This window comes from Trachemys scripta, chromosome 4, assembly GCF_013100865.1.
Source record: "Trachemys scripta elegans isolate TJP31775 chromosome 4, CAS_Tse_1.0, whole genome shotgun sequence".
In the NCBI taxonomy this organism is placed as follows: domain Eukaryota; kingdom Metazoa; phylum Chordata; order Testudines; family Emydidae; genus Trachemys; species Trachemys scripta.
This window is the reverse complement of record NC_048301.1, coordinates 59773243-59797431: the sequence shown is the minus strand read 5'-3', so window position 1 is coordinate 59797431 and position 24189 is coordinate 59773243. Positions and strand designations below refer to the sequence as shown.

General features: G+C 44.9%; 1 protein-coding gene across 1 annotated transcript; it reads right to left on the bottom strand.

The window, feature by feature from the left end:
• Window positions 1–24: 24 nt before the first annotated feature.
• RAD51 (RAD51 recombinase) lies at window positions 25–13861 on the bottom strand. Its single transcript, XM_034769069.1, has 10 exons — window positions 13713–13861; window positions 10862–10974; window positions 10044–10181; window positions 8249–8366; window positions 7504–7595; window positions 6391–6485; window positions 3931–4044; window positions 1792–1921; window positions 1382–1503; window positions 25–1111 (listed from the first exon to the last, which is right to left on the bottom strand). The coding sequence occupies exons 2-10, from the start codon at window positions 10946–10948 to the stop codon at window positions 988–990; spliced, it is 1020 nt and encodes a 339-aa protein (XP_034624960.1). The 5' UTR covers window positions 10949–10974; window positions 13713–13861; the 3' UTR covers window positions 25–987.
• Window positions 13862–24189: the final 10328 nt, after the last annotated feature.

The following is a 24189-nucleotide window of genomic DNA, read 5'->3' as shown; positions in this document are numbered from 1 at the left end:
AAAGAATGAAACAAGGAGACACCATTTTCACTGCCAGTCATTACCGTTATGACTAACTTTAATCAATCCTAAATCACAATTACCCCTTGTGTAAAAGGATTATTTACATGGCTAAGATCTAATCTCAAAAGTACTCCCAAAGGGGGTCTACAAGCTACTTATCGCACAGAGTTACAGCGTGCTTAGCTTTGGCTGTGCAAAGGAACCTACAAAGAAAAAGTTGTAGCTAGTAATTCAGGTTCTGGGAATCAGCAGCACCAGTGCAGACTAATGTACTTTCTACTCATTGGCTCAGCACAAAACGCAGTAGTCTGAACTGGTGGCTGTCTGAATCCCAGAAACCACTGATATAACCAATATTTCATGACTCCTTTATTAAAAACAGATTCTCATTCAGTGCTATTGAGATAGAAAAGAAATCCACACAAATGCAAATTCAAAAACAGAGGATGTTTTCAACAGCCAAAAGAATGGAATTAGTATGTAGTGATCTTCATTGGAGCTACACAATGCAGCGGTTATTCTTGTGTCTGTTTTATTTCTGAATCATTAAAATAACTGGAAAAATGTTTAAGTTATCACTTCTCCCATTTGACAAACCCAATAACCTTGCATAGAATCCACACAAAAAAATATTACAAATTGTTACCAACTGCAGTAACAACACTACTGTGCTACTTCCATTGGACGCATCCAATTGTAGCAACAGTTGTCAGGGGAATTATGGCAATGGAAACTATGACCCTCTCGGGTGTTCTAAAGAAACCATGTTAGATTAACATGCAACTATAGCCCCAAGAGAAAAACTCCTCCAACCCGTGATGTGTCCCAAACATATCTGTGTAGTCACACAAATGTGACAGATTCCTCAGGCAGCCTTTCCAGTGGCTGCACTAGGAGAGCATCAGTAAAAGTTGGCCATAAAGAGAAGGCAGCCTCCTTTGGTTAACAGCCTCATGTTGTTACTAGTGAAATGGAATGGGCTCCTCAGTCTTTAGCATCTCCCACTCCATCAGCATTAATAGCAAACATAGCTTCAGCCTCAGGAAGGCAAGGAGAGTCATAAATTTTGCATATTCTGGTTTCACCTCGGCCTTTTCTTAGATAGAGCCTGATGAAGAGAAAAACAAAGCAATTTATTCAAATACTGTTGGCTTTCAGTAAGTCAACATTACATTTCTGGTAGCATAAAGCTACCCTAATTTCACCACATTAATTGGAAATAAAAGTCACCTTTCAGTGATCAAAGATGCCCTTAAGTTTTTTGGGGGGGGGAAAAAAAAAAAAAAAAAAAATCAGAAACATTTAGGTGTCTAGTTAATAATGGCTTCATGAAGACTTTGAAGAATAACATGAATGGAATTTAGGAATGTGGTCTTACCTTGTGGTTGAGGCATGTGCTATGATGTTCCCTCCAATGGGCTTTTTGGGATCTGCAGAAAACATGGCAGCTCCATCTACCTGTGCTACCACCTGGTTAGTGATCACAACTGCCACACCAAACTATTAGGAAAGAGGCACAAAATCAAGTTTCGTTTCTTTTTCACAGATAGAGCTAGTAAAAGCCAAACTCCCTGGTAAACAGAGCTCCTCTGTAGGCACTACTTTCCCATTCTAGAGCTAGTGAGGTCCAGTCAACTCTCCTCCCCAGACTGATATTGGGAGATGTAGGAATATGTGGAAAATCCTGTGTATGAAGCAAACTCCAGGAAAAGGAAATGTTGCAGAAAGTGGTTACTCAGAGAATGAAATAATATGGGGAATGAAGGAGACAGTCCACTGACAGTTTACCTCATCTGCAAGTCGAAGTAGCATACGCAAAAATCTGGCCAAATGCATCTGCCTGGCCGACAGCTCACCCCTGCCAGAGTAATCAGTCCTGTATAGGGCGGTGGCGCTGTCCACTATCAGCAATGCATACCTAGAGAACATGGCACATGTATTACTTTCAATGCCTGTCTGGCTCTCATAAGCATTTCAGGGCAGGAACCTTCGTTTGTCTTTGTACAATGTCCAGCACATTGCGGGCATTTACTGAAACAAAATAATAAATCAACATAACTGTCCTTCCAACTATCAGGAGCGATATTTTTTAAAAGACACCTCTGTAATACAATAGTTATACAATGCATAATGATCTAAAGACCATACCCATTTCCCCATAATTAAGATGGTGCTAAACTCTTCTCTCCTACCTCTCTCCTCAGTTGTTTCAAGAGTATAAGAGAGGACTGGCACTGACCCTGTATGGCCATTCTTATGTTCTCAGGGTAGATGTGGCTTAGTGCACACTCTACGGGTCGGGTTTCCTCAAGAATGGTCAGGTTTTGTAGAGAGGAGAACACAGCTGGTACCAACCCAAATACATTTTCAAATGGGGCTGAACTCACCAACCCACCGCTTACTGAACATCAATACCCGTAGCACTGTGCGCCTAGCATGTCTCACTCAGTACATTGCTATGATGCATGAAGAGGCTGCAGTAGTTTAGGAACTATGACAACTAGCATTACAGTTAGTCAAAGTTTGAAGGTTCTGGAGCAGGATGGAGTCGCCACAACAGTAGGGCTCAATTCTACCAGGTGCTTAGCACTCTGATCTGTTTCAACTAACTACTCAGGGATGTAAGTAGCCCATCAACTTCAGTGGGGCTACTCACATGTATCAGAACTTGTAAGAATGTGCTTTAATTCATCAGCTCAGAGTGATCAGCACCTTGGAAGATCAAGCCTTTAATGAACAGTTCCTAGATCAGGGGTGAGCAAACTTTTTGGTCCGAGGGCCACATCGGGGTTGCGAAATAGTATGGGCTAATAGGCTGTGCCTCCCCAAACAGCCTGGCCCCCAGTCCCTCCCACTTCCTGCCCCTAGCCGCCCCCCGGGACCCCACCCCCATCCAACCCCCTGCTCCCAGTTCCCTGACTGCCCCCCGGCCCCTATCCACATCCCTGCCCCCGACAGGCCCCCCAGGACTCCCACCCCCTATCCCCTGACCGCCCCCTCCTGGGACCCCCTGGCCCCTAACCGCCCCCCTGAGACCCCACTCCCTATTCAACCCCCTCTCCCCCAGCCCCTTTTGGAATGTGGCCCTGCGAACATAGGCGGAGGACTCAGGAGTGGCAGGGGCAGGCGCGCAACTGGAGAGAAGCAGCAGTTTCCCCTTTAAAGGGCCGCTTCTCTCCAGCCGGCTGCGCGGCCACGCAATGCTCCTTCGGAGTCCTCCGGCTACGTTCGCTGCGTTCCTGCCTCCCGCACCTCCCGCCTGCCCCCTGAGGCTGCGGGTGAGCCTCCCTCCCTGCTCTCCCCTGTGGGGGGTATGCCGGTGCTGAGCTGCCTGGCAGCACAGTGAGCTGAGGCTTCAGGGGAGGGAGGACAGCAGGGGAGGGGCCGGGCAGATACCTACATCATCAGTTTACTCTTCTCTCCAGTTCAACTACTAATTTTAATTCTAAACTAAATTAAATCCATCACAGCCCTCTGATTATATCACAGTTCTTTAACACTCAACATTTGAATTCAATTTCCCCTTTCCTAAAAATTAATGTGAACTGAACTGCATCTATTGCTGGCACCTATTCTTTGTAAAATACTACTCTCCAACCTACCACAGCATGAGTCAGAATCACCCAAAATTTCACCAGCAGTTACGGAACATCTCGTATTTACAAATATTTGCAGTTTCACATGAGGCTCATTGGCTGGATCCCTCTTTTAGCAGGATGACCCATTGTCTCTTCTGAAAAGAATCAAGACTGGTCTCATGACAGGTATTATAGAGTGTAGATATGTTTTAAAGTATTTGATGAAAACTTAATTTTTAGTATCTGTTTTGCAATTATGCAATCCACACACTTGTCCTTCATTTTGGGTAACTTTACAGTATTGTCATTTAAGAGCGCACAAGTTATTTCTGTTTGTCAGTTTTGTTACCTTGATTCAACCATCATAGCAGATGCCTGATACAGGAGCTGGGTCTGATGGTCTGTGTTAAATGCTCGAGCATATGCCACATTATCAAGGACATCACTGCCAGATAAGCCATACCTAGAGAAACAAATCAGATGGGAACAACTTGGGAGATTCTGCAACTTTGCCTACAACAGTTAACTAGCAGGTGCACCTGAAGGCTAGATTAAACTGACCCTACAGGTAGGTAGGTAGAGATATTCTTATAGGTAAATAAAAACTGGTGATAAAAAGAGCAATTAACTTGAAAATTTGAAAATAAAGGTGATCTCCCCATTGAACTCACAGGATCTTACTGCCTAGAAACAGCAGCCACCCACCACCATCCAGGACACCTCCGCAAAACAAACTTGAGAACAAGAGAATGAAAACACAAATTACCATCCTGCAATGGAATACACTAAAGGCAGTGTGATACTCCAATAAAACATTACAAGACTGAAAAAAGATTCATGAACTAATTTGAATTTTATTTGATTATAAATTCAAGAGATTTATGTACAGAGTAATAAACAATCCTCTATCTGCAATTCTTCAGTCACTGCTCCATTACTAAAGGTTGGAGCCACCTTTATGACTGATTTCTTGCCATTGGGCATATTGATAATGACCAAGTCCCTTAAAATTTAGAGAACAGCTGGTTAAGTACTTCCTTCCACAAAGACAAGTGTGTTGGCCCACAAGCTGGTAGTTGTACCAGTTTGTTGCCATGCAGCATATTTGGTTTACCAAATATAGTCATGGAAAGGCCTATGGACCCTGAGTGTATGTTGCATATAGACTGGTAGCTGTGCTGTGTGATTTTACAATATAGATCATGCTATGAAGTCATCCAAAGCAAGTGAAGCAGCTGTGGCTTTCCCCATAATACAGCTCATGTGGGGTCTTGGCACAGACCACCACCCCCAGAAGAAATGTGCTGAGGAATGAGAAGGGTATAGTGCTGAGGAAGTCTCTAATGACAGCCAGGGCCTCTAGAAGGAAACACCGTTGGGTGGATTGAGAGGGCACAATCACTTACAGATTGATAAACCTTGCCTGTGTGTGTACTAGTTACTCCAGGAGGAAACAAGTAAAGGGATTTTTTTTAAGACAGGAAATTGGTGCAGGGCAGGTTTTTTCCAAAAGCAGACAGCATTCTGACAAACCACAAACCCGAAGCAGGTTAGCCAGAGGAAAGCAGGAAGCCAGCTGAATACTTTTACTGTTAGAGCTCTGCAGAACATCTTAACCGTTGTATCCAAATCAAACCAGTCTTTCTGCACGATGCAACAGGCTGCAGGCCAGAAACACAATGTTCATTTTATTGGGAAGTCCAGCTGGCAGGGTGTTTTGGTTAATTAATGCTGCTGATCCCTCTGGTCTAGTGCTGTGATTCTAGTCACTCACAACGTGAATGAGTTAACTAGATCTGTTAATTATTACAGTACTAGAAGTGTTAGCCTCAGATTTACAGCCAAATTCCAAACCGGGGAGTTACATTCTGCTTCCCTAAAATTCTTCTGCCATTTCAGTTGCCTATAATATCTTCACTTCCTGTCCTAACCTCTGACATGGCTTTACTCTGTTAAAGTTGCAGTAGTCCAGTGGGAATGCTATAGTCAAATGATGTACTTGAATCCAGACTAAGTGACGTTCAGATATACCCCAATGTTTCATTTAAACAACAGTCACGTGTAAAGTGCCAAAGACACTGTGCTTAATCCTGCAGAGCTCTCAAGCTCCACAGAAGTAGAACTACTTGGCTGTCTCTAATCAGTGGAACCAGCAACTCAGGCTTTATACACACTGATAAGGATCCTTGCAGGGACAAAATTTTTGGTGCCTTCCCAAAAATAATCAGAGTTGTGGCATATATACAAGTTTGTAAAGCATTTTAGAATCCTTTGAAATGGAGGTCAACGGTGACCCAGCTGCAGTTTTGAAGAAGGGACAATAGATTTTACAGCGTTTCAGAGAATGTGAATGTTGGCCCACCTTTTCTGACAAGAACCTAGTTCTAATAGATATCGTGAAGAGGTTTACACATGGGATCCTCTATTGTTTCTACAGTAATATTTGTAGGCTAAGCTCAAAATGAAATCTTTTGAATGTACAGCACTTCAGGCAGAACTGGGTTTACAAGGAACAGCTATTAAAAAGTAAATTAGTGTCAGGAGCTGTAATAAAGGCTAGTTATTCTTGCCGTTCAATAAAGTTGGAGAACTTGTGTCACAAAATGTGTTTGCCAAAAGGCAATGTATGCATATTATTTCAAACTTCTATATAGGTGGACAGCTGTAATGTGGGAAGATCTTGTAGGAACTGAAGTATATATAAGGAGTCAAGTTGATGTACAATGTGATCACTGGACAACTTACTGATGAGGCAATGCATGCATTTGTTTTAACTAGAGCCAGTGAATTTCTAACCGTAAGTACAGACCTTTCAGCCACTGCAAGCAGACGTTCTGGGCGGAAGGTACCCTCTGTGTCGATGTACATGGCCTTTCCTTCGCCGCCACCTCGGTCAATGGGAAGCTAATGAGAACAACAAATAAATGTCACTGAACACAGTTTTCAGGTCTGGAAAATTAAAGCCAATTACTGCCTCATACCCTACTGATACTAGTACATTTAGTGATACACCAGAATCAGTGGGCCAAATAGCCTTCCTCTGTCTGAGAGCCAAGCTGGAAACTGAAAAACCTCAGTACAGGAGCCTAATTTTCAAAATGGACACATAAGTTAGGGTACTCAACTCTATACCAAGTGCACAAATCAGCACTAAGGTTCCTAAAACCCGAGCGCCCAATAACCAATTTGAACACAAAAATGCTGACTTATGCACCCTAACTTAAGTGGTCAAGTTGAATACTCTGTCCTTGTCATAATATGCATAAGAAACTAATTTAAAGACAACCCTCTTATTCAATCTTAAGTAACCATTTCCACCTTACACTTATGTATTGTCTGATAACAAGAGCCAATTGACGCTTGTATGAAAGGACATGAGATGAAGCTAGAGACATGTAAAACACAAGCAGCTGGACAGGGGATGAGTTGGGCTCATGTAAACAGCTTCACCTCCCTTTTCTCAGTTGTTGGCAAGGAGAGAGGTTTTTTGCTGGTAACAGAGAAACCAGAAAGTTTGTTTTCAGATCCCAAACTTCCCCAAAGAACCAAAGCAAGGCAACAACTAGCTTCCTGAGTACCATTTATTATTTCTGTAGTTCTACTTAACATAATTTGGTTTTTATTTCCATGCTTGATATCTATCACAGGTTTCTTTTTAAATATATCGAATCTCTACTAAAGTTACCCCTACAAGCAGAGTAAGCCTGGTACACGAGATCCTAGCAAGTTGCCAATTCAGTCCATGGTGTCGCAAAGTCTGGATGGTTTCTGCTGTACAGTATATGTGACTACAGATTTTTTGCACTACCTTTTTAGCTGCATGTTTAGTTGCATGAGTGAGAAAGGTACTTTGATTGGCAAGGACACAAACAATTTTTTTCTAAATACATATTTGATTTTAATAAAATGACCAACTACTCACTTGACAGGTTACTGCCAGCGTGTGACACAACTGTGTCTTCCCAGTGCGGAATTCCCCAAACATCTCAGTTATGGACCCTGTTTCTATTCCCCCTGGAAAAGAAAAAACAATCACACTTATATTAACATCATAGGCTATAAATGCACAACACAAGCATATCATTTCAGAGTTACGGGGACTTGTCTGTCACATATGTTTTCTGTATCTGCGTAGCTTAGTTTTAGAAGTGATCACTTACATTTCAAAGCTCAATTAACTAATTAATTATGACAACAGTCTGGGTACCTGGGTTTGTGCATGTTGTGGATAAGAAGGCCAGATAAGAGTTCTTGTGAGAACAGGTTAGCTAAGTTAAGGGGAACACCATTCTACTTCGCATTTCTCATGTAGGCGGGGGGGAGAAAAGAGAGGGGATTAGGGAGAAGCAAATACTTGCTTCTGTTTCTCAATAAAACTTTAGTAATAGTCAATAACAGGAAATGTACTTAAAATGTAAAACTGTGTCTTTGTGTCCTCCCACATCCAGTGAAGTTCCTTTCCTATTGGAACTTCTCCTGCAGCTTTCTCTGCAGGTGCTAGCTGAGTGCAATTGATCATTATAAGGCAGAGCAGTGCTAAGGAGATTCCAGTGCAGTTAGCAGAAAAATCCTTAGACCATGAACTTCTCATGTGGGGTTTATGATTTCGAGAAGTGACAAGAGAGCTATCTAAAATAATGCACAAAGATGATAAGTAGAATTAACACCTTGAAGCAGTTTATCAAGTTCTTTGGATCCAGTGGTGATCTGGATGATCTCGGACCTCCGCTGGTGGAACTCCGTTGCTGTGGTGAAACCCATTGGAATCACTTTAGCTGCTTCTGCCTGAAGACAAGGATAACAAAACCAAACTATATATAGAGTGAAGGGGAGACATATTGTGTGTTTACAAGTTGTATTATCTCTCGTAAAACTAACAAATACAGAAATTTTCCTCTTCCACGACGTGGAGAAGCATTTACAAAAATTGGCATGTATTTCAGCACATTTCTGCTGGTCAGATTATACCTTCAGTTACTTGTACCTCATAGTTGGAAATAAATCTCATTCAAAGAAATATCTCCAGAATCTATTTTGCCTATTTTACAGCAACAATCATTTTCACAAAAACTAACTTGCCTTATTCCTCCATGTGTGAAGATAAAATATGTGCACATGCTAAATATTTCTATTTCGAAAGCTAGCTAGCCCCCTATTGTTGGTAAGCAAATATATGCGGCGAGGAAAGCTTTGAGTTTTATCAGCTCATATTTTGATGAATGACAAGTGGTTCAGTGTCTTAAGAGCATTCTGAATTAGAAGATGCTACATGATACAGTAACTCAGGGTTCACTCAATCAAAAGAGACCAACTGCAGCAGACGTCTATTCTTGTCTATAGTACACAGTTAACAAATCTGAAAAGTGGCCAGTGCTACAGAATGGAGTAATTTAAAGAATACCAGTTGACCTATCACTTCCAGTAGTACAGATGCACACAGTGTTAACATCTGTATTACTCACAATTTCCAACTCAGTTGTCAATCCAGAGTTCATGGCTGCTTTGATATCATTGAACAGAAGTCACAAAACATACAACTACAAACAGTTCTCAAATGTTCTCACTATGAATGTACCAACACTGCTGTAGCATGGTTTTATAGGTATTGCTATAAAGTGGATACATTGAACCATGTTCAGGCAGGACTGTGTTAAAAAACTGTTTTTAAATACACTGTTCTGGTCAATATGTTTACAAGCCAAAAGTAGACAGGGCCCCCAGTAAACAGCAGTTTTATAAAACTATCTTCACTGATTTATAACAAATATTAGCAAGAACACACACCACAGTGACCTGACCAGTAAATAGGGCCTTCCAGCCAATTTGTAAGGCTGTGTATTAGTCATTGCCATGACTTTCATGACAAAAAAAAAAAAAAAATTACTTTTAGGGTTTTTTATTCATAGTAAGTTGTCTTTTTTGTATCTCCAGCTTGCCCACCACCAAGCAAAAACTCTTCCTTCAGTTTTTACAAATTTGGCTTTATAGGAAAATACGGGAATGTAACCAAGTAATAGTAAACAGAGTTTTTAAACCATTTTAAAAGTAAATATGTTAAAATACTTGTATTACAAAATGAAGGTTATTTTCAGAAAAACAATGTGACCCTGTGGCTTTTTGCATATTTTCCCTTAAGCTGTAGGTTTCACATTGTTTGTCACGAAGAACAAACTTAGGCCAGGTCTATAGTACATACTTACTTCGATATAATTATCAGGGTTGTGAAAAATCCACACCCCTGAGCAACACAGTTTATGCTGATCTCTCTCCCATTCACCAAGTGTGTTCACCAGAAGCACCAAGATTTTTAAAAGGTAATTAGTGGTTTCAGGAGGCCCACTTGAGACACTTTGAAGGGGCTTTGTTTTCAAAAAGTGCTAGGCACCAACAAATTGAGGTCTCCAAGATCACTTATTTATTTAATTGGATTAAATTGTTTATGTAACTGCAAAGTATAATTACCAAGATTTTGTCAGCTTTGGCTTCACTGATGCCTTTAATATTTAGTAGCTCCTTCTTTGGTGCATAAGCAACAGCCTCAACTGTGTGAAATCCAGCTTCTTCCAACTTCTTAACATCATTTGCATTTATACCACATTGCTGAAAGAAAAAATATATATGTATCTAGGACATTCAGGAGCAGACACACTGATCCAACTTCCACCGACGTCAATGGAAACTCTCTAATTGACGTCAGTGGGAGCTGGATCAGACTAGAAGTCTAATACTACAAGGCAACATTAATGAGTGTCATCTTCCCCATCCAATTGCAAATAAAACCATAGCTGAAATGACTGCTTCTCTCCATAAATTCTCCTTTATACTATAAACTATTTGCATGTGTCAGTATCAATGTTAAAGATACCACATCATATGAAACAGGCACTATTTGGCTTATTGGCTATTGAAGAAGGAGCAGTACAATTTCAGGAAAGGGAGTCCATCCTGCCCCAACAGGATATTCAGCATGTTAATTTTATGGTGTGGTTCAGAATCTAACCTCTTTATGAGCAAAGTTACAGTTTTATTTGGTTTCAGAGCATTTATTACAAACCCTGGAGTACCAGTATATTATTAGAGTGGTAACTGAACATTGTGTTTCGTATTAATGCATTCCTGAAGTTAATCTTTCACATTTTTTAAATACATTTCTGGACAAGATTTTTCTTCTTTGACAAAAGTCAAGTAGGCAAGACAGTGGCAACTTTTAAACACAATTCTAGTTAAAGATTGTTGGTTTGTTTGGCAAACAGTTTGTGAGCTAGCCACTCTTTACATACCTCTAGCCTAGATATGGGCTGTGGACCCAAGCTCTCTTCCTCAGTTGATGTCTCTGCATTTGCTTCGTATTGCATTTGCATGGCCATTGCGCCAAATATTAAATACAACTTCCCTAAGAGAAAATACAATATTTGTAGCATCACAAAAATCCCCTGCTCAAACATGCTTCTCTTCCACAAGACAATCAAATGTTTCTAAACATACTGCGCTTGTTCCACAGCTTTTTTCATCATAGAATACAGGAACTTTTCTCCCCCACATGGTATTAAACTGTGTGTATATTACAGCGAATGATTAATTCCTTATGTGTATTTTTCTCTTTGTGCAACTCACTAAAAAGTTTTAAGGTCATTGAATAAAAAACGATAGGGGATTTAACAGAGAATTTTCCAAAATGTAATTTTATGATGAAGAGTGTGATATCAAAGATCTCTTTATAGGATTTCTTGTTGATTATCCACCACTCTTGGAGACTCATTTTAGCACCAAATTCCCTTGACATAAAGGATTACAAAGACATTATTCTGAAGATGTGAATCAGGTCTGCACTTCATGACATACTTTGAGTTGACTATATCCCCGATATTTATCTGGTCCCAACACATACTAAACAAATTTGGCTCCTGGCAGGGAAGTTTATGATTTTTTTCCATATATATTTCTGTAGGAGTTTAAGAGATCTAGCCTGAAGTTTTGGATGTTGGGAAAAGTGATGTGAGAAAGACCTGCAACAATTAAAGGAACAATGACTAAGGCTACATTTTAGTAACGGTATTTTGAGTAAAAGTCATGGAGAGGTCACGGGCAGTAAACAAAAATTCATAGCTCAGGACCTGTCCATGACTTGTACTCTATACCCCTGACTAAATCTTGGGGAGGGGTGCAGCTCAGGGGTGCTGGGGTGCATGGGTGTGGTGCGCCATGGTTGCTCGGGGGGTGGTGGTGTGTGTGCTGCAGGTGCTTGGGGAGGTGATGGGGCAGCCTGGGGGAGCGCTGCAGGTGCCTGGGACGGAGGAGGGACAGGCCGGGGGTTGGCAAGGCTGCCAGGCTCCCTACCTGCTCCCTGCCTCCCTGAAAGCAGCGACATCTCTCAGCCCCAGTGGAGGCATGGCCAGGCAGCTCTGCCAATGGGAGCTACGGGAGTGGTGCCTGCAGGCGGAGACAGTGTGCAGAGCCCCCTGGCTGCGCATCTCTCTAGGAGCCGAGGGATGTCACTGCTTCCAGGGAGCCCCCATGAGGTAAGTGCCGCCCGGAGCCCTCACTCCCTCCCAACCTCCAGCCCTGAGCATCCCACCCAAACTCCTGCTGCTGAGTGTGGGGGAGCGGTGGCTGCTGCAGAAGTCATGGAGGTCACAGAAAGTCATGGAATCCGTGACTTCTGTGACAAACTCGCAGCCTTAACAATGACCTCTCATGGAAAACTCAGAAAAAAAATTATTTAGAAACAACACTGCCTAAGTCATTATCTGTTTGCCTTATATTTATAGGTACAGAATACACAAAATAGTTTTTGGAGTTTTAAATGTCCATCTATCCCAGTTGCTATTAGCTCCCCTGAGACCAAAGAGACCTATGTAAAGAATTGACATACTGGATCAGAGACAAAAAACATCTAGTCCAGTACCCTGTCTCCAAGAGTCACTAATACCAGATGCTTCAGAGAAGGTGAACGAATCTCACTGCAGGCAAATGTGGCAATCTGTTCCCATTAGCCTTCATCTTGGACTTTAATACTTGGATATGATCTTAAATCCCTGGAGCATGAGCTTTAATATCCCTTCCAAATTATGACAACTCTGGATATTCTTGTTATCCACATAAATGTCAAATCCCTTTTTGAATCTTGCTAAGTTCTTGCCCTCAATGACATTCACAGTCTAATTACACACAGATTGTGTGAAAGTGTTTCCTTTTACTGTTCTGAATTTCCCACTTTAGTTTTGTTGATTGTCCCCTTGTTCTTGTGTTATGAGGCAGGCAAAACAGAAGTTCCTAAACTACCTTTTCTATACCATTCATTATTATATACACTTTTATCATGTCCTCTATTATTCAACTCCTTTCTAAGGTCAGGAACCCCAATCTTTTCATTCCCTCCCCCTGAGATTTTTTCCCAACCCCCTGATCACTTTCTGAACCCCATCTAAGTCTGTATTATCCTTTTTGAGAAGGATAGCAACTGCACAAAATAGTCCAGATGAGGCTGTATCACTCATTGTATATGACAAGAGTCTCCATATTATTTGCCATCCCATTCCTTATATATCCTAACACTGTTTGCTTTTTTGATTACAGCTCTATATTAAATATTAAGTAGAGATCTTTGATGACTTGTCTACAGTGACACCTGAGCCTCCTTGAATTGGTACTGAGCTGGGTGCAGTTATTAATATTTTTGGTACAGCAACTAACCGGTGCCTTCAAATATAACTGACATTTAGGGCCCAATCTGTCAAACACAGCCCTTAATAACTTTACTCATGTGCCCCGGGCCTTTAAAGTCAATAGGGCTACACACACCCCAGGCAGAGTTATTCATGTATGGAGGATGGGGCCCTCCTCCGCAGCGTGAGGGCCCCAACTTGGATTCATCTGTACAGCGCCGTGCACACGAACAGCGCAGCAGAAACAACAGCCGGGCAGCGAGCAGGAGGCGCCCGGCCCCTGGTTCGCACAGCTGCGGCCCGAGGGTGACGCCGGGCTACGGGCTGGGCCTTGGAGGCCGCGCAGTTGCCCAGGCACCGGCCCGGGAAGGGAGTTGTGCTGGGCGGGCGAGTCCTGCCCGGCCCCCCTCAGGCGCGGGGCGCTGTCCCGGTGCGGAGGGGGGCGCTGAGGCCGCCCCGCACTCACCCCGCCGCAGCAGCGGCTCCTGTCCTGTGGGGCTGGCCCGGCTCCCCGCCCCGGCCCGTTGGCTCTCTCCGTCGTCCCGACTCCACTAGCAGATTCGGAAGAGCCCGCCAGACCGTCACGTGACGTGACGTGCACGCCAATGGGCTCTTTCCCTGCGACGGGACGCCCCTTCCTGGCGCTGCCTTGTCATCGGGATCCACTGGCGGCGTTGGTGTTACGGAGCATGCGCTTGAGAGCTGAGCGTGCTCAGTAACATCTGTTGAAGCCGCTGCCCTCACGTCACTGGATTCCACCGTGCCGTGATCGCTGCTGCTCCCGAGGCCGGTGGGAAGGGACTCAGGGTAGTGGGGAGTCTGCGCAGGGCCAAGCCTGCTGCACAGGAGGGTCAGACAGCTGGAAGCAGGAGGCCAAGTCAGGGACAGGGAGCGATGCAGGACTGTGCTAGGGGGACCAGATGGCCTGATTTTATAGGGACAGTCCCGATAATTGGGGTTTTGTCTTATATCAGTGCCTATTACCCCCCACCCCCATCCCGATTTTTCACACTTGCTGTCTGGTTACCCTAGACCATGCATCTCAGCACCCGCTTCTCAGGCTGTGGGCTTCAAGGCATGATACACCCCCCTGCATAGCCAAGGCAGCTCTTCCATGTCCGACAGGATGTATTGAGCTGCTAAAGGAGACCAGCTTTAGTGACATATTTTACATGCACACATGTGCCACCCCCCATGATAGAGTTGTCATTCATGGCCAAGGCCGGCTCCAAGTTTTTTGCCACCCTAAGCAAAAAAAATTTCCTGTGCCCTCCTGGCCCCGCCCCAACTCCACCCCATTCCAACCCCTTCCCCACATCCCTGGCCCTGCCTCCTCCCCTGGGCGCCCCGCATTTCCCCTCCTACCCCTCCCTCCCAGGCAGGGAAGGGAGAGAAGCGGAGCGGCAGTGTATTCGGGGGAGGAGGCGGAGGCGAGCTGGGGGGGGGGGGAAAAGCAGTTCCTGCGGCCATCCCGCAACCCCACCGCCACAGCTCACCCCCACTCCGCTTCTCTCCCCTCCCTCCCAAGCTTGCTGCAAAACAGCTGATTCCCGCAGCAAGCCTGGGAGGGAGGGGGGAGAAGCAGAGCAGTGGCGGTGTGCTCATGGGAGCAGGCGGAGGTGAGCTGCAGTGGTGGAGGGGGGGCAGTTCCTCTGCCCCTCCCCGCACCCCCCACCACCACAGCTCACCTCCACTCAAGGCCAGTTCCCGGCTTTTTGCAGCCCCAGCAAAAAAAGGAGCCAGAGTGCCGCCCCTTGGAAAGTGCCACCCCAAGCACATGCTTGGAGTGCTGGTGCCGAGAGCCGGCCCTGTTCATGGCTATAGCATTTAAAAGATTAACGTACGGGTTTATAAAGCCTCAGTTCACAAATTTTTCTGAGTTGCTTTTCTCCTTCTCTGAACGGGACTGCCTTGTCCTTAGAATCCACCACCGCCATGGTTTCACTCCTTTAAATTATTTATTTTTAAAAATGTTATTTTTAGGGCTCTTAGCGCTTCATCATTTGCTTTACTTGGCATTGTGAAGAGGGATGGCATCGTGCTATTTAATTTATATTTTTGAGAGCGAATACTAATTGAAAATAGTAATAGTTGCTAGTAAGTTTCAGCAATCACATCAGAGCCTGTTTTGTTTGCCATTTTTAATTCTAAATTTTTGATAACACAGTTATTATTTGGGACCATAGAACTTCAAGGCTGATTGATTTCCTGTGTAGGTATCAAAACTGCTGTAGTTCCCATGATCTGTCCTTAGAGAGTGCCTTTGTTAACTGTTGTTGTGCCTCTCTGTCATCCAAGTGAGGAAGGCAGGGATCCCCAAGGAACTGTGATCCCTAAACTCCCCCTTGAACAGAATAGATGGCATTTTTGTCCTTAGCTCTGGCAAAGAGGTCCACTTCTGGAAACCCCCAAGCCTGAAATATGCTGACAAACCTAGGAATCCAACTCCCATTAGTAGTCTTGGGACAAACACATGCTGAGAGTATCAGCAGTAAAATTTTGGCTGTCCAAGAGATACACTGCTGACATTTGTATGTGATGTATTTTGCACCAGTTCCATAACTTTATTGTCTTGGTAAAGAGGGAAAGGGATCCTGCTCCTCCCTGCCAAAGGATATAGAACATGCAGGCCATGTTTCTGTCATGACTTTGATAGACCTGTGCTGGTGAGAGGCAGAAAATGAAAGCAGACGTTTCTGACCACTCAGTCCAACAGATTGATACGGAGGGTGGTTTCTTGGGGTGACCATCTCTCCTGTATCAGGAGAGCACTAAGATACGCCTCCATCTAACAGAGATGCATCTGTGATTACAGTTAGCATTGGTGTCCGTTAGAGGAAGAGAACTCCCACCCCTACACGCAATGACTCTTCCACAAGTCTAGGGAGTTTTCACCTGTTGAGGAACTGACCTGTTTATCTAAGCTGAGTCTGTAAAGTAAACTGATCTGAGCTGTCCCTGGAAACAGCAAAGGCGTAATGTCGTATGTTGTGTCACACTAGTGCAAGCTGCCATGTGCTCTAGAAGTTGAAGACAGTTTCTGACAGAAGTCTAGGGGCTCCTGTGAATAGTTCGGACACGGTTTAATAGTGTCAAATCTGTCCCTGGGAAGGAAGTCTCTGGTTGCCAAAGAATCCAGGGATTCCCCTATAAATTGATCTGAACATGAGTTAGGTCTTCAGTTGAATGTGGGAAAATCCACACTAAGTCCAAGAACAGAGAAAGCACTTCCCATGCAGTGATCAACACCTCATGTAGGACTGACTCTTGAGCAACCAATCGTCAAGGTACAGGAATACTACAATTGCTTGACAATGCAAACAGGCAGCCACCACTGAAAGACCACTGTAAACATTCTTGGAGCAGAGAACAAATGGGAGCACCCAATACTGAAAATGATCCTGGCCTATGACAAAACACAGGAACCTTCTGTGGGATGGGTGTCTTGCTATACAGAAGTACTAGTCTTGAAGGTTGAGGGTTGAAAATCAATCCCCCTGAATCTAGAGAAGGAATTATAGTTGTTAGTCACCATCCTGAACTTTTGAGACCTAATGAATTTGTTTAGGAGTCTTAGATCTAAGATTGGCACGAGGAAGTATCTTGGATGGAAGCTCCTTCCCCTGTGCTGAACAGGGACTAGCTCTATCACTCCTAAATGAAGAAGGGAGTTTATTTCATGTCCTACTAAGAACTCGTGACAAGGGTTTTTGAAGGGGGATGGAGGAAGGGGATGAGGAGGGATGGAGGTAAAATGGATAGTGTAACCCAATGATTATTTCCAGCACCCATTTGTCAGGTGGGTTAGAGGATCTCTTTCTCTGGATCTCTTTCTTCAAGGGTCTGTTGGTCTCTGAAAACCAGAGGCTTGCACTGGGTGGGATCTTTCAGCTATATGCAGGCTACTGGATTTTCTTTTGTTTGCTGGTGTGTAGATGCCTAATGAATGTAATGCGGCCCAGGAGTCTTTAAGGGTATGCAATGATTTGTCAGTATTCTCCATGAACATAATCAGTCCATCAAGCAGGAGATCCTCTACTGTATTCTAGACTTCTCTGGGGAAACCAGACAACTGTAGCCAGGATGCCCTGCTACTGAAGGCTACTGCTGTGGAGAGGGAACTGGCTGTGGTGTCTGCAGCATCAAGAGCTGCCTGAAGAGATGTTCTAGCCAGTAAATGCCCCTCAATAATGACAGCCTGAAATTGTTCCTGTTGGTCTGGAGGAAAATGTTGAATAATGGAACCAAATTTTGCATAATTTACAACTGTAAAATTGTATTTGGACATCAGCACCTGGGACTTCACAATGCAAAATTGTAGGATTTTCTCTCCAGAAGGTGCAGGTGCTTCTGGTCTCTAGCATATGGGATGGACTTACACTGGTGTTGTTTGTGCTGTTCATTCACCACGTTTACCAACAAAGAATTGGGCGGAGTTTGAAAAAAAATAAGAACTGAGTCCTTGGTGTGAACATAATACTTTTTATCATCTCTCTCAAACATAGGTGTTACAGTAGCTGGGGTTTGCCAAATGGCTTTTGCAGGTTCCCGCAGAGCCTCGTTGATAGGAAGGGCAACTCTGGATGGTGTCAGAGTGAAGAATATCCAACAGCTTGTGTTGGGATTCTTTGACCTTCTCAAGAGATATCCAGAGGGAGCCTGCCACCTATTTAATGAGATCTTGAAACTGCTGAAAATTGCCCATAGATGGAGGAGGAGGCATTACTGCCTCATCAGGTGATGAGATGAGATGGTAGTCTCACAGGTAGCCTCTTTGTCCTCCCTGGTCTCTTGGTTCTCAAATGTTTCCTTCTGTTTTTGGGGAGAGGAAGCTTGAGTCTCTATCATCCCGATGGGAGAGGGTTGGGGCTCTTGAGAACTGTTGGCGATAAGCTGCCCAGGGATCCTAATATCACCATAGAGGCCATAATGGAAAGGGGGTGGCACCCAGGATTGTTCCCACTAAGAGCGATGATGTTCCCAGACATCTTCACTGTTTCTCCAAGAAAAGGGGTCCTATATGGGCATGTAAGAGAACCCTAGACAGATATCAATGATACTGAAGGCAGGTCTCCATCATTGTCCTCTTCTTCCTCTAACAGGAGCTCTGACTGAAAAGGGAGGCAACAGTACTGGGGATGTATAAGGGTCTGGAGACCAAGTATAAGGGTCTGGAGAGACACTCGGTACCTGCAAACAATGGAGACTCTGGTTCAGCAGTCACAGATGAGCCCTGCGGGTACCTAAACTCTTGCAGCACAGAGCAGCATTATGGCACCAACAGCGTGGTGTGCTTGTCCCTTCAGGATGGTACAGAGGGTTCTGAGAGCTTCACAAACAGCACTGACGTAGATGGAGGCTTAGTCTTACACAGTACTGAAGAGCTTGATAGGGTACCAAGAAAGGGGGTAAGTCTGATGGTATCAATCTTCTATGTTTACTCTGACCATTTCTGGTAGACGGTACTGGAGCCATGCTTACTCTTAAAAGAGCTACAGGATTTTCTTGACTCACTGGTACTGGAGGAGACCTTTACCTCTATGGTATTGAGCCTTGAGGACGAAGGTTCTGAGGTTGTTGCCCTGCTTGGAGAGCGAGGTCTTTTTGAGGTGGGTTCCTTAAGAGGGGAGCTCTTTTAGGATCTTTAGATGAAGTGTCTGAGGCTTTCCCCCTTCTAAGAGTGTTGCACTGAAATTGAAGGGGCGCTAGAAACCTCCGGAGACTGATATACAGGAGGTTCTCCCGATCTGGCTCCGAAGCGGGACAAAGGGAGCACTCCATCATTAACAGTTGCTGCTTGATTTCCCGGTTCTTCCATACCATAGATGTGAGGGCTAGACAGGAGTTACGCTTCTGTGAGACAAGCGACTCTCCTTGGCAGCGGTCACACGTAGTGTCCATCACTAACTGATAATAGAGAGGCAATCTTTAAACCCTGTTGAACTGGGAGTGCACCTCACTGGGAGGATTTCTCCAGAGGAAATAAAACCTCTCAAATAACCAGTAACTACTACTAACTAACCAGCTAAACTAAAACAGTTCTAACTAAGTTTAAGTCAGCAAGCAGCTATGGTGCACACCATGTGGACATGCTAAGCTCCATCTCAGGCCAAGGCAGTTGAGAAGGAACTGAGGGTGGTTTGCCTGCACAGCCTGATATAGCCCTGGTGCAGGGCACAAGGATATCAGCAGTGCATGTGCAGGCCAAATGGACACTGCTAATGAAAATCTCCAATTGAAGGTATGTGGGGTGCACACGAACCTGAAGTGAAGCATCCATAGAGACACTACTCAAAGAATTAACAGATTATTGCCCCACTTTCTATTGTTTGTGTTGGTGAGATATGGAGTCACCGCATTAACTGTTCATGGGAACATATAATGGTCATAGGTGCCAGAGATGGGGGGGATGGGGACAAAAGGCCATTGACCTCCCCCACTTTTGAAAACCTAAACTTGGGAGGGATGCAATGGGAGCAGGGGTAGCCCCACCCCTTGTCCCCTGACTAGAGCTGGGTGGAATAAAGGCAGAGCCCCTTCCCTGCTGGCATGGAGGGGTGGCCAGCCCAAATTTGAATGAGTGGCATTGTGTCCTGGTGCACAGGATCACAAGTAATGCCATTCCAATTTGTCCCAGTTTGGTTGCTTTCCCCTCCACCCCTCCCCTGCTGTCCTTTCAGCATACTTGGTACAGTCTATAACATAAATCAGGTAAAAGGAGCCTCCAATTAGCCAACAAGTTCCACACTAACAGAGAATCTGATAAGATGCCATTGCCACTTTATTCATGATTTATATAAAATAATTTTCATGAAAGTAACAAGGCATGTCAAGGCAGGAGTGTGGTTAAACAGGAACCTGCTTTTGATACGGACTCCCATAGTATTCTTGCCAGCAAGTTAAAAAAATACGGATTGGATGAATGGACTATAAGGTGGATAGAAAGCTGGCTAGATTGTCGGGCTCAATGGATAGTGATCAACGGGTTGATGTCTAATTGGCAGCCGGTATCAAGCGGAGTGCCCCAGTGGTTGGTCCTGGCACCAGTTTTGTTCAACATCTTTAGTAATGATCTGGATGATGGGATTAATTGCACCCTCAGCAAATTCACAGATGACACTAAACTGGGGGGAGAGGTAGATATGCTGAAGGGTAGAGATAAGGTCCAGAGTGACCTAGACAAATTGGAGGATTGGTCCAAAAGAAATCTGATGAGGTTCAACAAGGACAAATGCAGAGTCCTGCACTTAGGATGGAAGAATCCCATGCACGGCTACAGACTAGGGACCGACTGGCTAAGCAGCAGTTCTGCAGAAAAGAACCTGGGGATTACAGTGGATGAGAAGCTGGATCTGAGTCAGCAGTGTGCCCTCGTTGCCAAGAAGGCCAATGGCATATTGGGCTGCATTAGTAGGAGCATTGCCAGCAGATCAAGGGAAATGATTTCCCCCCTCTATTCGGCACCTGGAGTATTGCGTCCAGTTTTGGTCCCCCCACTAGGATAAGGGATGTGGACAAATTGGAGAAAGTCCAGTGGAGGGCAACGAAAATGATTAGGGGGCTGGGGCACATGACTTATGAGGCGAGGCTGAGGGAAAAGACGGTTACTCACCTTTGTAATTGTTGTTCTTCGAGATGTGTTGTTCATATCCATTCCAATTAGGTGTGCGTGCACTGTGTGCACGATCGTCGGAGAATTTTTGCCCTAGCAAGACCCGGTGGGTCGGCTGTGGAGTCCCCTGGAGTGGTGCCTTCATGATGCTGGATATATGCCCCAGCCGACCCAGAGCCCCCTCAGTTCCTTCTTGCCGGCTACTCTGACAGAGGGGAAGGAGGGCGGGTTTGGAATGGATATGAACAACACATCTCGAAGAACAACAGTTACAAAGGTGAGTAACCATCTTTTCTTCTTCAAGTGCTTGCTCATATCAATTCCAATTAGGTGACTCCCAAGCCTTACCTAGGCAGTGGGATCAGAGTGAGATATCGCTGAGTGCAGCACCACTGAACCAAATGCAGCATCGTCTCTGCAATAGACTGCTGGACTATTGCATAGTGAGAGGCAAAAGTATGCACTGAAGACCAAGTGGCAGCTCCTCAGAGCTCCTGTATCGGAACCTGTGCCAGGAAAGCAGCCAATGAGGCTTGAGCCCTTGCAGAATGGGTGGTGAGGGGTTTGGCCGGGATGCCGGCCAGGTCGTAGCAAGCACAGATACAGGACGTGATCCAAGAGGAGATGCGCTGTGAGGAAACCGGGAGGCCTTTCTTCTGGTCGGCCATGGCAACAAAGAACTGGGTCATCCTTCTGAACGGCTTCGTATGCTCAATATAGAAGGTGAGGGCCCTATGAACATCGAGGGGGTGCAGCTGTTGCTCCTGCCGAGTAGCATGTGGCTTCAGATAGAAGACCAGGAGGAAAATATCCTAGTTGACGTGAAAAGTTGATACAACCTTGGGAAGGAAGGCAGGGTGAGGGCGTAGCTGCACCTTGTCTCCCCATAAGTTTGGAGAGGACCAGGTTAAGGTCCCACGCAGGGGTGAGCTGTCGCACCTGCAGGTAGAGATGGTCCAATCCCTTAAGAAACCTACTGACCATAGGGTTGGAGAAGACCAAACGTCCATGTTCTCCTGGGTAGAAAGCCGAAATGGCTACCAGGTGCACCCTAACAGATGATATTGCCAGACCTTGCTGTTTTAGGGATAGGAGATATTCCAAGATGAGAGGCACAGACGCATGCAGGGGTGACGTCCTGCGCAGAGCACACCTGCAGGAGAAACGCTTCCATTTGGCCAGGTACATGGCTCGAGTGGAGGGTTTTCTGCTACCTAGCAATACCTGCTGCAGCAAAGGAGCTCCGAATGAGTTAGTCATGCAGCATCCATGCTGTGAGGTGGAGGGATTGCAGGCCGGGGTCTTGTGAGATCAAGTCCGGCCAAAGCGGGAGTGTGGAGCAGCTATCTCTGGCCTGCGGTGCTGCTTTTGGCCAGGCAAATGAGACCGGTGCTGTACCGGTTGCGGTGCCGGGGAACTTTGGTGCCGCGGGTCTCTGTTAGAGTCCACCCGCGGGGCAGTACCTACTGCTGCTGCTGGGGCACTGCGCACGGAGGCGCTTGGTGCTGGGTCTCGGCGCACCGCTGGGGGATCTGGGCTAAGAGCCGCCTCCATTAGGAGCTGTTTCAATCTAAAGTCCCACTCCTCCTTTGTTCGGGACTGGAACCCCTTCCATATTTTGCACTTGTCTGCCTGGTGGGACTCCCCCAGACACTTCATGCAGGAGTCATGGGGGTCACCCATTGGCATAGGCTTAGCACAGGCTGAACAAGGCTTAAAGCCCGGAGCCTTGGGCATGAGGCTCAACCCACTACTCTAACTATGTATACAACTATAACTATAAATATAACTATACTAAAACTACAACAACTATAACAATTAACCAGTACAGAAGAGAGAAACGCTAGGGAGAGTGGAGAACAGCGAAGCTGCGCTCCACATTCCAACGACCGTCACGGGTGGTAAGAAGGAACTGAGGGGGGTGCTGGGTTGGCTGGGGCATATATCCAGCACCACGAAGGCACCACTCCAGGGGGCTCCAGAGCCGACCCACCGGGTGTTGCTACGGTAAAAATTCTCCGACGATCGTGCACGCAGCGCGCACACACCTAATTGGAATAGATATGAGCAAGCACTCAAAGAAGAACTGGGGTTATTTAGTCTGTAGAAGAGAAGAGTGAGGGGGGATTTGATAGCAGCCTTCAACTACCTGAAGGGGGGTTCCAAAGAGGATAGAGCTAGGCTGTTCTCAGTGATGGCAGATGACAGAAGCAGCAATGGTCTCAAGTTGCAGTGGGGGAGGTCTAGGTTGGATATTAGGAAACACTATTTCACTAGGAGGGTGGTGAAGCACTGGAATGGGTTACCTACGGAGGTGGTGGAATCTCCATCCTTAGAGGTTTTTAAGGCCCGGCTTGGTTGGGATGATTTAGTTGGTGTTGGTCCTGCTTTGAGCAGGGGATTGGACTAGATGACCTCCTGAGGTCTCTTCCAACCCTAATATTCTATTATTCTAATATCTACATATCATTGGTGCATGGCTTAGAATGATCAAGATTTTTATGGCATCCTAGCATTCATCTGCTACTGATCAACAAGGAAAAGGAAGATAATTAGGACAAAATGTAATGGCATGGTATCACTATAGACACTGACAGGAAATTGTCCTAACAACATAGACAAAGCATTGCCTAAGCAGGATAGCATTGTTTGTAGATACTTCTAAGTCTTCATGCTTTCAGTTAAGATGTTTATTTAATCTGTCTTTTAGTACTGGCAAACTACCAGGCATGTGGACATGTGCTACAGTAACAGCCATCCATAGAGCCTGTCTCATTCAGTAGTAAAATACTGGAGAGAGCATTTTAGGATTAAGTACATTAAGTAGTACAATATACACAGCACTCACATTCAGATTTTAAAAATTATAACATTTAATGAGCCACCCCCTAATAAATCAACAGTGATATCAAGTTGGGGCAGGGGAGAGGGGAACATGGTGAATCTTAGGTAGAGAACAATGTTCTCTCCCCCCACACACTTGATACCACTTTCTTATCTTTTATTTGCATTACGTCCTTCCAATGTAGCTCATGAGTATCTCAAGGCAGAGACCTTTAACTTATTTGTAAAGTGCCACATGTAGCTATGTGGCACTATGAAAGTACTACTTGATCTGCTAATTATTTTTCAATGGTCTAATTCTTTTGCTTAACAAATTGTCTATTTTATATTTGGCAGCAGCTACCATATGATGGTTGTGACGGTACCCCCCATAAGGCTTTATGGAAATATGCTTAGAATGTGTTTTATATTACATATGCCATGTAACATATCTCAAAGGTTATGATCCACTGAATGTATTAATCCTATTTGTATGCATGTATCATTT

Coding starts and splice junctions, on each gene's coding strand:
- RAD51 (XM_034769069.1), bottom strand. CDS start 10,948: ATGGCCATGCAAATGCAATACGAAGCAAATGCAGAGACATCAACTGAG. Junction 10,182..10,861: donor AGCCCATATCTAGGCTAGAG/GTATGTAAAGAG, acceptor TTTTTCTTTCAG/CAATGTGGTATAAATGCAAA. Junction 1,112..1,381: donor GCACATGCCTCAACCACAAG/GTAAGACCACAT, acceptor TCTCTTCATCAG/GCTCTATCTAAGAAAAGGCC.